This window comes from Moschus berezovskii, chromosome 19 (assembly GCF_049115385.1).
Source record: "Moschus berezovskii isolate FMDL1 chromosome 19, NW_MosBer_1.0, whole genome shotgun sequence".
Lineage (NCBI taxonomy): Eukaryota > Metazoa > Chordata > Mammalia > Artiodactyla > Moschidae > Moschus > Moschus berezovskii.
The window spans coordinates 65,929,500-65,943,905 of NC_142478.1; the positions used below are offsets into that span (position 1 = coordinate 65,929,500).

At 46.1% G+C, this 14,406-nt stretch overlaps 1 protein-coding gene across 1 annotated transcript; it reads right to left on the reverse strand.

Annotated features, from left to right (window-relative positions):
* Positions 1 to 925: 925 nt before the first annotated feature.
* PLA2G1B (phospholipase A2 group IB) lies at positions 926 to 7,214 on the reverse strand. The gene is made up of 4 exons (XM_055405695.2): positions 6,977 to 7,214; positions 4,340 to 4,499; positions 3,710 to 3,837; positions 926 to 1,041 (listed from the first exon to the last, which is right to left on the reverse strand). Exons 1-4 carry the CDS (start codon positions 7,212 to 7,214, stop codon positions 926 to 928), a joined length of 642 nt encoding a protein of 213 aa, XP_055261670.2.
* Positions 7,215 to 14,406: the final 7,192 nt, after the last annotated feature.

Here is a 14,406-nt window from a genome sequence, read left to right on the forward strand (position 1 = left end):
TCGCTCTCCCAGAATTCTCTCTCCCGCTCATGCGGGTGCACGCACACACATACATAAGCTTGTAGACTGTGGTGAAGGCTTTGTAGAGTTTAAAAAGGAATTATAGGGGGAAAAAAATGGTTGGACACAGTTGGAAGTAAGAGACAGAGAAACAAGGAGGGCAGGTCTGACTCAAACTGAAGAGCCCACCGCCTCAGGCAGGGCAGGGTGTGGTTAAGAGCTGGTGTTCTGTTGGACTGTCTGGCTTCAGATCCCTTCTTTGCTCTTTACTGATGCATCTCTCTCGGTGGGTTAATGACCTTTCTTACTGAAGCTCAGCTTAGAAAAATAGAATTTGCTGCTGCTGCTAAGTCACTTCAGTCGTGTCCGATTCTGTGTGACCCCATAGACGGAAGCCCACCAGGCTCCCCCGTCCCTGGGATTCTCCAGGCAAGAATGCTGGAGTGGGTTGCCATTTCCTTCTCCAACGCATGAAAGTGAAAAGTGAAAGTGAAGTTGCTCAGTTATGTCTGACTCTTTGCGACCCCATGGACTGCAGCCCACCAGGCTCTTCCGTCCATGGGATTTTCCAGGCACGAGTACTGGAGTGGGAGAATTTGCTCATAGTGTCTAAATCTTAAAGAGCTGCCCAGAGAATTGAGAGACACACAGTTCTGGCACAGAGTAAATCATCTGTAGTTATTAATCATTATTCAGGTATTGTGGTTCTCACTTCCTAGAAATGTCCCTCTAATTCAGCTTCCAGGTCTGGAACGAATGATGCTCCCAAAGGACCAGGAAGAAATTTAGTCGTGTTCAGTAGGCAGGGAATAAAACAATCTCCAAGCGGGAGGCCTTTCAATAGGGGCTTTATTGAAGGACATGGTACAAGGTCAAAGCCATGGGGCCCAAAGGGAATCCTAGTTTCCTGGGAAGAGATGCAGATCTAGCAGTACTTCTTGTCCAGGTTCTTGTGCTCCTTGTTGTATGGCGCCTTTGAGAAGCAGATGGCAGCATTGCGGTCACAGTTGCAGATGAAGGCCTCACAGGCATTGTTTTTGCCTGGAATAAAGCAAGAACAGAGGACTGAGTCCAGGCGGTTCATGCTTTGTACGATCCAGGGGCAGGAAGAATGAAATGAAACGATCTGCTGGCAATTCCACTGGTGCAAATTTAGGGTTGATAGATAAAGCAAATAAAAATACTTGAATTTCAGATCAACAATAAATGCACTGTTTGGGACACAGACTTAAAAAAAATCGTTTCTTATCTATCTGATAATCGAATTTAACTGGGCAGCCTATTTTATCTGGTGATCCTAAGGTATGATAGCTGCTTTGAGGATGTTCTCTGTTTCACACTTCTAAATGAACTCACTGCTTTTAAAACCACAGAGCACTGATAACACAGATAAGCAACTGCAAATCGTAGGAAATACTAAAACATACTCGAGTCAGCAAAATATTTTACATTTCAACTTAGTGAAGTTTTGTAAGCCAATTTCTCTACTTTAAAGCACATATTCTTAAGATTACAGAATGTCCTTACAATAGAGTATTATACAGACGTTTAAAATAATTGTGTCTATATGTGGAAATGTTTCCAAGATATTTTATTAGCAGTAAAAAGTGCATAGTATATGCTGAAAAAATCTGAAGTGCAATATATATAACTGGTTTTCTTGGGTGTTAGGATTATAGGTGCCTTCTGCTTTCTATGACATACATTTCTGGAGAATTTGAAATTATATTATTTTGACCTCATTTACATTTGTAATCAAAAGAAACAACACAGATAACATTTAAAATGCATTTCAGCATTATATCCATGATTTAATTATGTATATCTGCTTACCGTCAATAGTCTTATTAAGGTTTTGTTTCCCTACTCCTTTCTTTTAAAAATCATGAATGTTTTCCTCAACCACTCATTAAGCATAAATTAGTGCTTAATTAGATTATAAAGTGTGCATAATGAGATAATTATTTAGTGAGTTATTGTTTTTTTCTTTTAGTTTTGTTTTATTGAAGTTTAGGTGATTTACAGTGTTGTGTTAGTTTCAGGTGTATAGCAAAAGTGATTCAGTTATACATTTATATTTTCTTTTTTAGATTATTTTCCATTATAGGTTATTACATGATATTGAATATGGTTCCCTGTGCTATATAGGTCCTTGTTATTTATCTATTTTATATATAGTATTGTGTGTCTAGCAAGTTATTGTTTATAATTTGAATGAGTTTCTGCCGCAGGCTTCTTGACTTGCTTGTAGGGGAAGAAGACAGTTGCATTAAAAATAAATTATTTGCAAACATGTATGTGTGGTGTGTGTATTTCCCTGGGGAGAGTGTCTATAGCTTTCAGCAGATTAGTAAAGGAGTCCAGAATCCATAGAAAGAAATTCTTACTGATCAAGTTTCAGGGCAAAAATATGATTTTCCATATATCTGGCTTTCTGAAGTAGAGCACAACTGAAATCTGTTACCAGGGACTGTGTAAGCAAATGAAGCTATTTTATGCAGCTTTGAAAGAAGTAATAAGGAAGACTGTGAGACCATGGAAACATGGTCATAACGTGGTGAAAGTGAGAAAAACAGAATGCAACATTGTATCTAGACTGTTCATTCATCAGACATTTACATGGAGAGCACCTATGATTCCAGGCTCTGATCTAGACTCTGGGGACACAGCCATGAAGAGAACAGACAGCCTATGATCTTGTGAATCCTTCCTATTGGAGAGACAGCAAGTGAAGGAATAGCATTAATATGCCAGCTGTTAGGAAATTCTGTGGAGAAAATAAAGCAGAGAGAAAAGAGAAAATGCTGGAGAGATGGAAAGAATGTGTATATGATTTAAAGGAACAGGTTGAAGGAATTCCCTGGTGGTCCAGCGGACTCTGCGCTTCCTCAGCAGGGGTTGGATCCCTGGTTAAAAGGAATAGAGAGGCATGAAACTGTTTATTTCTTAGGGTGATGGGATGCCAGGTCAGTCTTTTCTTGGCATTTTGGGAGTTGGACTATGGTGATTCTAATGTTGTTAGTACAATTTTCAAAAATTGAGATGTATCTGTGATTGCAAAATTAAGGGCAATGAAAATCTAGAATGCTGGTCTCACAAGACAGTACCCTGCACCTCTCTGAATTATCTTGCTCTCCAGAACTGTCTTCATGGAGGGACATGTTTCATCATGAACGCTGTGTAACTTAGTGGTTAAGACCCGAGCCTTTAAAATCAGAAGCAACCGAGTTCAAATGCTAGCCCTACCACTCATAGGTTGTGTGATTTGGAGCAAGTGACTATTTTGGGGCCTCAGCTTCCTAACCTGTAAAATGGGTGTGATAAAATCTATCACATATGCACACCTTGCCTAGTAACTGGCATGTAATGAAAGTCTGATATGTGGGAGTTCTAAGCTCTTTTTATGAAATTAAGCAGTGTGGCCTGGCAGTTAAAAGCAAAGGTTTTGGAGTGATATAGACCTATGTTCAAAAACCAAACACCACCATTTATGGGACTGTGTGCCCTTGGAAAATTGGTTCAGCCTTCTGAGCCTCAGTTACTTTATCTGTAAAATGGGGATAATAACAGTACCTATTCCACAGGGTTGTTTTAAGGATTAAAGGAGATAACTGCCTGGCACCAAGAAAATGATCAGTCAGTGGTGGCTATCATTACTATTATTGCCCTCCATGCCCGCTAACAAGAGCCAACAAGAGGGTAAACCTACTGCTGCAGGTGACCTCATTGTTAGAACACGAGTATGAGTAGCTGTTGGTGTAGGGGTTGTCCACCAGGACTTTACAGTTTTCCAGTTTCTTGGCTTGTTTGTAGCAGTTGTCGTGTGTCTGGCAGCACCTGGAGAAGGGAAGGAACAGAGCTGAGGCAGGAGCATGGGTAGGGCAGCATGTCAGCCTGAACTTGCTCCCTCGGAACAAGGGGCTGTTTTAGATGACCTGCTCTGAGAGGTACTGGTCCTGTGGCTTGAAAACAGTAAGTCTTTTTCTCATGTTTATTGAAGATGAGTTTAAAAGGGTTGCAGGAATACAGCACAAGCGGCAGTGATGGTTTCACCCCCGCTGGAAGATCGAATCCTTGCAGTGACGTTTTGTGCTGTAAAGTCCTGCCACTAGAGGGCAGCATTTACACACACACGCACGCACGCACGCACACGCACGCACACACACTTTAGAGGACAGCATTTACACACACACACCACACCCCCTACACACACACAGGCACACATACACACACACAGACACACATACACGAAAACTGAATCCTTATAGTGATGTTTTGTGAGACCTTTGTCTTGTGCCCTCCCCCATCTCAGGGATACTTTCCCGGCAGAGCAACTCACCTGTCCAGATCATCCACAGGGGTCCCCGATCCACCCAGGCCACAATAGCAGCCATAGTTGTTGAAATCCAGCAATGGTTCACTGCTAGGGATCTTGCACTTAATCACGCCGTTGAACTGCCATAACGCCCTCGAGTTAAGGCCAGCCTGGCCAGCGCCCACTGCAGGAGGACACAGCCAGAGTTCAAATACATCATGGTTGGCTGCCGGCACCCCAGGGACCTTACTACCTGCTTGCTCTCTCAGGCCCCATGCTGTCCCCCTGACCACCCATCAGCTGCCTCCTCTGAAAAGAGCTGGATACAGGAACCTGGTAAAGCAAGTAGGCATTTTCTAAACAACTCACAAAACATGAAACTCACCATTTTAACCAAAGTGTACAATTCAGAGGTTTTTAGTATATTCACAGAATTGTACAGCCATCAATAGTAATTCCGGAACATTTTCATCACCCCAAAAATGCCCTCTGCCCATCAACAATCACTCCCCTCTCCCCCCTCCCTTCTGGCAACCACTAATTTGTATTCTGTTTCTAGGGAATTGCCTATTCTGAACACTTTGTATAAATGGAATCATACAACATATGGCCTTTTGTGACTGGCTTCTTTCACTTCACATGATTTGAGCTTTATCCTTGTTATCACAGGTGTCAGCATTTCAGGCCTTTTTATGGCTGATTAATATTCCATTGTATGGACAGATCATATTTTTTTAGTTGTTCATCATTTGACAGACATTTGGGTTGTTTCTACTTGTTGGCTGTTATGGATAATGCTGCTGTGAACATTTTTGTACTAGTTTTTGGGTGAATATATGATGATTTAAAACTATTTCCATTATTTATTCAGTAAATATTTATTGAGCACCTATTATATGCTAGTTACTGTCCTGGAGACACATCAGTGAACAAATAAAAACTCTGTAACCTCATTGAGCTTATGATCTAGTGCAGGAAAAAAACAGCAATAAAGGTAATAAATAAGGGAATTGGATATTGTGTTAGAAGGCGGCAAAATTGAAGCACAGTAAGGGACTCTAAATGGGGGGTTGGGCTGGGGGATGACGAGGTTGAGGGGGGCCAGGAGTGTGGAGAATGGTGAGGAGGCCCATGTGGCCTCCATTCTCAACAGGACAACCTCTTTCCTTTTTAAAATTATTTGGCCGTGCTAGATCTTAGTCGCGGCCAGTCTTCATTGTAGCATGCAGGATTTTAAGCTGCAGCATGTGGGATCTAGTTTCCTGAGCAGAGATCGAACCCAGGCCCCTGTATTGGCAGCACAGAGTCTTAGTTATTGGGCCACCAGTGTAAGTTCCTAGGAGCGCTTTACTTCAGGTGTAGAGCCCTACCTGTGAGATTTGGTGCCATAAAGTAGGTGCTAAGTGATTTTAGCCCTAGTGTCGTCTCTTTGCCTCATGCCTGGCCCTTCCTGTCCTTGATAGGCTGTGAACACTGGAGTCGCTCCAAGTGCTTAGGCTCCAGGACTCAGAAAGGGTGGCAGCTGGTCACTTTCTCTCAAGAGCAGCCTCCACGGTGGCAGTGGACAGCGGCTACAACCAGGAGCAGAGCCCGGAGGAGTGGTGGAGCTGTGCTCAGACAGGAGTGGCCTGACTGCTTTGACCCCTCTCCAGATCCCTCTCCTGCTTCCCTCCTCTTTCTTTCTCTCTGACCCCACCAGTTCTGCTCTTTGCAGAGGCCAGACCTGCACACAGGTACTGCTCGAGTGCATGAGCGCACCCCCAGACAGGGAGCATGGCTGAGTCCTCAGTCTCAACCCTGAGCCTGATACCGTAGAGACTCTGATACCATAAATGTTGAATGAATGAATAATGGCTGAATGAGGTGTGATTTGAATTCTAGTTAATTCTGATTCTATTAATCTATTCATTAAATGGTGCAAACAGCACTATCACTGCTCTCAAGGAGTTTGTGCTTAGGTGTGGGTGTGAGATAAAAAATGAAATGAATCAACAAGAGACATGCTGCAGGCCAAGACAGGCACTGAGAAGCCCTTGTACCAAAGCCATGGCTTAGTGCTAAAGAAGCCACCTGCCACGCAGGAGATGCAGGTTCCATCTCTGGGTTATGAAGATCCCCCAGAGAAGGAAATAGCGGCCCACTCCAAGGAGAGGGAGAAGGGGTGCTCTTAGCTTGGATGGACAAGGAGGGTAAGCCTTTCTGAGATGGGTCATCTGAGTTCAGACCTAAAGGTAGAAAAGATGCCAGATATGGGGGAATTTGTTTGTGTGTATGTGTGTGTTAAGTCACTTCAGTCGTGTCTGGCTCTTTGTGGCCCCATGGACTGTAGCCCGCCACAGTAGCTCCTCTGTCCATGGGCATTCTCCAGGCAAGAATACTGGAGTGGGTTGCCATGCCCTCCTCCAGGGGATCTTCCAAACCCAGGGATTGAACCCTCGTCTCTTAGGTCTCCTACAATGGCAGCTGGGTTTTTTTACTGCTAGTACCACTTGGAAAGCCCATCGAGGGGGATTTGAGGGGACCCCAATGTGGGAGCTCTTAAGCCCCATGGTGAGCCCTGAAAAAGGCCCTAGGTCTGGCCATCCCTGTGACCTCTGGCCCCCATTGCAGAGGAGAGAGAGCCCAGGGCAGGAACGGGTGGGGCTGAGGGCACTCGCCTACCTGTGAGCAGAGCAGCCAACACCAGGAGTCTCATCCTGTTGTCAGGTTGGTGAGCAAAAACTGATGTCACTATGGGCTCCCTCCTTATAGCTGCCCTGCTGCCCTGAGATAAGACTGTGTGTTTGCTTTGCTCCCTGCTGACTCTGAGTTGGCCTTGAGTCTGTTGCAGAAATAATCCTGAGCAACAAGCAAGCCCTGCCAGCCGGGGGTCCTTGGAAGTAGTGTGCGTATTTGTCATTCGCCCTTTGGAATGAAAGGGGTTATTTGTGGAGTTGTACACCTTGGAATTTTGACCCTCATACCCACCCCTTTTGTGTGTGTGTGTTTCTTTTTCTCTTCTTTTTTTTTTTTCTTTTACCCACCCCTTTTTACTCAGTCCAGCTTCAACATTGTGTGTGTGTGCGTATGTGTTTATGTGGAGGAGTGGCTGTCAACCCCGTTGAACAACTGGGAGAAGGGGGATGGGAAGGAAGTGACTATTGCCTCCAGGTCCCCTCAGGAGCCTGAGTCTGGGCTGTGGGTCTCACTGAAAGGTTCCCATCAATCATGCACTTTGCTGGTGAGGAAACAGGCTCAGAGAGGTGAAGTGACTTGCCCCAGATCACACAGCTAGCAAATGCAAAGCAGGGGCTCCAACTTAGGCACATCTGATTCTAAGGCACACTTTGAATTTTTTTTCCCACTTCAGCAATACCACTCCCTCTCCCAGTCCCCCATTGTGGGTTTGTAAGAAAATCCTGGACTTGGGAATTATAAAGGCTTGGATCTGACTTGTAGAATAAAAAGAATTTTACAACTGTCATATCAAAGGTCTATATAACATTTTTTAGGTGAAATTTACTTTGTAAGACATGACTTATTATTATTTTGGACTTCCTAGGTGGTGCTAGTGGTAAAGAAATCTGGCTGCAATGCAGGAGACGCAGGATACATGGGTTCGATCCCTGGGTTGGGAAGATCTCCTGGAGGAGGAAATTCTATCCCACTCCAGTATTCTTGCCTGGAGAATCCCATGGACTGAGGAGCCTGGCGGCTCTGACCAGGGGTCAAACCCATGTCCTCTTCATTGGCAGTGCAGAGAGAGTCTTCACCCCTGGACTGCCAGGGAAGCCCCCTGGACCTGGGCATTTTGAGGAATACTAGTCAGGTGGATCATAAGATGCCTCTCTCTTGGAATTTGTCTCAAGTTTTTCTCATGGTGAGACAGGGTTGGCTATGGGTTTGAGAGAGGGAAGTCACAGAGGTGAAGTGTCGTTTTCATCCCATGGCCATGCTGGGTTTGATCATCTCTTGTCTTGGAATGTATCTTGGGCACTTTCTAGATGAGAATGCTTTCCAGATGAGAACTTCTAGATGAGGTTCAGCCTGGGCTGAAGCTGGGAATGGCCATGCCAAAACTTGAACCCACACCTGCCTCTTCCCACTGAGATACCTCCATTTGTCCTTGGCAAGGTTATGTTAGGTTATGTCACATGAATCAGAGTAGATTGATAATTCTGACTCTTGTGACCTCTGCTCACTCATGCACCCCAGGATTCCAGCTCTGTACTTTGCCCTTGAGCAGGTACTGGGGGCAAGAAAGAAGAAATCCGTCTCGAAGAGCTTCCTGGTTTCATTCCAAGTCCAAGAACCCCAGAAAAAGGTCCTTCAGCAAATGCGATAACACTGAAACAGCATTTAGTAAGCAGATGGGGAAACAGGCCCAGAAAGGGGAACTGATTTATTTGCCTGGGCCAGGGTTTTCACCACCCATCTCTCCCTACTTGCCTGTAGATATTCTACATCAGTCCATTAGCCGTGTGCATACCAGTGTACCATAGCCAATGGCTATGGTAACCACTAGCCACAATAACTATTTAAGTTCATTACTATCAAATAATATTGAAAATTGGCTTTTCAGTCCCAGCAGCCACATTACAAGTGTTTGATAGCTACACATGGCCAGGCGCTGTGCTTTTGAACAGCACGAACTTAGAACGTTTCCATCGTCACAGAAGGTTCTATTGCACAGTGCCCCTCAGGGTGTCACAGCACCTGTCTGGGGGCCGGCCCTGAGGTGTAGGAAGGAGACCTGTGAGAGCTCCTGGAAAAACAGGGTTAACTCAGGACCCAACTTCAGCCTGGCAAGTGGTTCTGCCTCTTCAGAATGAGTGAAGGCTGCCCAGGAAAAGGGGAGTCGTGGCCAACAAAATGGTAAGTCCCTCTTGTGTAGGGTTCTTTGGGGCTGAGAAGAGAGTAGAGAATAGGCCCTGCTCCTGTTTGGGAGTGATCTGAAGAAGGAGGAGTAGCTGATGCTATAAAAATCCTCTAAGGCTAATAGTATTAACTACCATTTACTGACCGCTAACAGTCCAAGTTGCATGCTAAGAACCTAGCACAGCCCTCTGAGGCAGGTCCAAGGACGAACTCCACTTTACAGAGGTGATGGAGGCTCAGAGAGGTTAAGTGACTGCCCCAGTGTCACACAGCAGGATGTGAGTTGGATTTGGCACTGATGATAACGCAATGTCACCTCACAACAGGGAATTGTAGTAACAGGTGGGAATGTCAAAGGTCCCTGGAGGCCAGAAGGAGGTTTAGTCCTGCCTGCTTCTCTTCCCGCGACCCCAGCCAGCTGGAAGTCTTCCACAAGGGCAGGCTGGACAAACTCCACGTGCAATTTGTGCCGGGGCTTAAGCAAAGCAGCTGGTGGGAGAGGGGTCAGACTGCTACTGGAACCCTTTCCCCCTGGAAAGAGACGAGATAAATGCGACAATCCAGACCTCTGCAGGGGACATGGAGGCGGCAGAGGGATGGACCTGTCAGGTCACTGATAGCCCACCAGGCCCCTGGGATCTGCACGGTGACCTGCTGTTGCCCTTGCACAGGTGTGTACAGCACAGCTTCTCCCAGCCTGGGAAAAAAACACTCTCCAGTGGAAAGAATGGCTAAGTATAGCTTCTTGACTCCTTCAGGTGATGACATACCCACACTCTAGCAAGGTCACACCTGGCCAGTCCCTTGAGGACACAGCTCCTGCTTCTAGGAAATGCTTAAACGCACCTACCATTTACTGAGTGCTTCTGTCTGTTCAGCCCTGGGCGAAGAGTGTTATGTTGTTTTTCATCCTAACAACCATCTTCTGACATAATTATTACTTTTGTCGTCATCTTGTTTTTATAGATGATTAAACAGGTTCAGAGAACTTAAGTTATGGCTCAAAGTTAACACAGCTGGAAAGTGATGGAAATAGGATTTGAACCTGCATGTTCTTGCCTCTTAATCTGGCACTGAGCCCAGAATGTGGGCTGTTGGGAAGTTCCCAGAAAGCCTTAGGTAACACCGAAGTGAAGTGAAGTCGCTCAGTTGAGTCCAACTCTTTGCGACCCCACGGACTGTAGCCTACCGGGCTTCTCCGACCATGGGATTTTCCAGGCAAGGGTACTGGAGTGGGTTGCCATTTCCTTCTCCAGAAGATCTTCCTGACCCAGGGATCGAACCTGGGTCTCCCGCATTGTAGGCGGATGCTTTACCATCTAAGCCACAAGGGAAGCCCTTGGACTGGGTTTAACTTGGCTGGGGTCAACTTAAGGGGCTGTTTCCCACCCCCACATCACTCTGTCTCTGTTTCCAGTACACCTGGGCTCAGCTGAAAATATTTCTCAAACTGAGCACAACCACCAAGGAAGCTGACCTTCTTCAGAAACCCAGGAACTCTCCCCGTACCCCCTCTCTTCACTCTTTCCCGTCCAGTCCCTTGCAAGTCCAGCTCTCAAGCCACACCAACCTCCAATACCTGGTACCTGCCCCAGCATCCCTTGCCCAGATGGTTGCAGCAGCCTCCTCAGTGACCCTGTGCTCCCCTCCACAATGGCGTTCCTCAAATCTCTTCCCTATGGTGTGGGCTGATGACATGCTCAAATGCAAACCCGATTACATCACGTCATCAGTCTCTCACCCCACTGCCTAAAACCCTTCATGCCTTCCCATGGCTCTTATAGAAGAAACAAAACCAGCCTAGAGGCCCAGTTTCCTCTGCCCCTACCTACCTCTCAGCCCAGAGTGGGGTGGAATACCCTCTTCTCCAGCCACAGGGAACCTTCTCTCGGCTCTCTGATTAAAGTCCTTATGCTTTCTCCCATTTCAAGCCTTTTGCAACTGCTGGTCTCTCCTCCTGGTATGCTCCTCCCATGTGAGCCTTGCCTAGTTAATTCTTACCCTTCTTGTAGAGTTTAGCAGAATTTGACCCCCGCTACACACCCAGCTGAAATCACTGCCTTTCAGATGACTAATTGTTCTGATTTTTTTTCCACCTCAAGGACCGAAGGGTTCTTGGGACACAGTTTCCTGTATTCAAACCAGAAAGGTCCTTGGCAAAGCAGGACAGATTGGTCACCCTCTCAGTTCTTAACAGTGATGCGCACACAGTCGATGCTAAGGGAATATTTGTTGAATGAGTGTGGGAGCCAGTGGGGACCACCCAGGAGGGGGCAGCCACTGCTGAGCCCCAATCACCTGGAGGAACCTTGGGATTCATAGTAGCTGCTGCTGCTGCTGCTAAGTCACTTCAGTCGTGTCCGACTATGTGACCCCATAGACGGAAGCCCACCAGGCTCCCCCATCCCTGGGATTCTCCAGGCAAGAACACTGGAGTGGGTTGCCATTTCCTTCTCCACTGTGTGAAAGTGAAAAGTGAAAGTGAAGTCGCTCAGTCGTGTCCGACCCTTAGCGACCCCACGGACTGCAGCCTACCAGGCTCCTCCATCCATGGGATTTTCTAGGCAATAGGACTGGAGTGGCTTGCCATTGCCTTCTCCTTCATAGTAGCTGCTATTCACTAAACACTTACTTTGTGCCTTGCCTGGTGTTGAATCCTCTGTCTGCCCTCCCTGTTTAATTAACAACCGCCCTAGTTACTGCTGCCATTCTCTTCTTAAATTTGTTGAGGTGAAATTCCTCTACACATTAGAAAATAACCATTTCAAAATGACCAATCCAGTGGCTTTTATTAGATCCACAATGTCATGCCACCACTGCCTTTAATGACATTTTCATCACCCCACAGGAAATCCCTTAACCATTGAGTTTATTCCCCTTTGCCCCTCTCCCTCCAGCCCCAACCAATCTGTTTTCTGTCTCTTATGGATTTACCTCTTCTGCCTATTTCACATAAACAGAATCTTACCATGTAACCTTTTATATCATTCCCATTAATAGGCGAGAAAATTGAGGCTCAGAGAGGTTGAGGACCCTCAGCTAGGAAAGGGAGGGGCCAGGTGTTGGAGCCACCACATCAAACTTTTGGTGATTACCCACACCCACCTGAGCTGGTTTTCCTGCCTCATCCTCTTAGGATTCGCTGAGTTTAAGGCGAACCAGGGTAAGAGTGGTGTTAGTGGTAAAAAATCTCCTTGCCAATGCAGGAGACTCAAGAGATCTCTTGGAGTAGGAAATGGCAACCCGATCCAGTGTTCTTGCCTGGAAAATTCTTTGGACAGAGGAGCCTGGCAGGTTACAGTCCATGGGGCTGCAAAGAGCCAGACACGACTGAGTACATGAGTAAGGGATTCGATGCCAAGCTTTTTTTTTTAAAGTGGCAAAAAATACATAACAAAATTTATCGTTTTTTACAGCCCCTTCCCAATTTATCATTTTTCAGTGTACAATTCAGTGGCATTAATTATAGTCACGATGTTATGGACAATCCATTTCTTAAATGTCTTCATTATCCCAAACAGAAACTCTGTAACCACTAGGCAATAACTAACTCCTCACTCCTTTCTCCCCAGTCTCTAATCTTTCTGTCTCTGAGTTTGCTGATTCTATTAATAGGTACCTCAGATGTGTAGAATCATACAGTGTTTGTCCTTTTGTGTCTGACTTCTTTCATTTAGCCTAATTCTTCAAGGTTCATCCGTGTTGCAGCACATAGCAGTACTTCAGTCCTTTTTATGGCTGAATAATATTCCACTGTATGGAAAGGCCTTATTTATCCATTCATCTGTTGATAGATGCATGGGTGGCTTCCATCTTTTGGCTATTGTGGATAATGCTGCTGTAAACATTGGTGCACAGCATCTTTTTGAGCCCCTACCTTCAATTCCTTTGGGTGTATACCGAGGCATGGAATTGCTGGATCATATGGTATTTCAATGTTTAGCTTTTTGAAGAACTTCCAAACTGTTTTCCACAGTAACTGCACCATCCTACATTCTTACTAGCAATGCAACAGGAGTTCTCATTTCTCCATATCCTCACCAACATTTGCTATTTTCTGGTTTTCTGATGATGGCCATCCTACTGGGTATGAAATGGTATCTCATCATCAACACCAAGTTTTGAGGCTGGTCAAGAAATTGGAGATGGGAGCTGGATTGACAGGAAAGTAAAGATTATTCCAGGAGGAAAACAGAAATTAAGGGAAAACAGGGTATCATTGGGGTACCAAGTTCTGAACACACAGAGAGATACAAGACACAAGCTCAGGCCCGTTTTCAAATAATTTATTAGGAATTCAAAACTGAAAATAAAACCTGGAAAAAGAAGTTACAGATATGGAGAGAAGAGACACCGGAGGGTGGTAACTTGCTGGCTTTGAAACACGGTGTAACATCTTTTTAAAAAAATTTCCCAAACAAATCAGAAAACGGAATTCCAAGGCCCTGAGCCCATGGGTGGGCCCAGTGGGGTGGGGGGATCACAGGAAGGGGAGAAGAGGAAAGCTAAGTCTCTCATGACTCAGCTCAAGTGTGTAGAAAATTAAAAATAAAACCAATAAAATGCAGCTTCTCTTTTATTAGGAAACATTTAAAAAAAAAAAAAAACACGAACAGCCGCGCATCTCAATAACAAAGATTATTGCTTTGTGTTCTCAGGGCTAATAGGTTAAGCACCTCACACAGACAATTAACTCTCCAAAGGGGGTTTTCAGGGGAGGGGACTATGATGGGGAAGGGAGCTTAGGTTCCCAGCCCCAGACCTGGGGGAGAGGACACAGGCAGGCAGTGGTCGGGGGGGCTCCACCCCACCACACCAACCTGGTCACTCGCTATTCATGAAGTCATGACCTGAGCCTCTTTTTCCTTTGAAGAGGGCCCAGGGACTAGGGGCTCTGGCCATGGGACCATCCTGGTGGGGAACTTCAGTAAGAGAATGTGGGGGTTCCCTGAGAAGCCCTTTGCTTTCCCCTGGGGTCTGCCCCTTCCCAAAGTGCCCACCCCCAATGCCCACTCATGGGGGGCTCAGGGCAGAGACCATGAAGGCCAGACCAGGTAGGGGGCGGGGGTGTGACCTTTGGAGAGTTAATTCCTTTCCAGCAGTGGCTCTGGGCGAGCCCTTCTCTTCCCTCGCCCCCACACTGGGTTTTTTTTGGGGTGAACGGGCCCAAGGCCTTTGACCCCATAGGGCCTGAGAGAGCGGGGCCTGCCTTGGCCACAGTTGAGGCCTGCAAG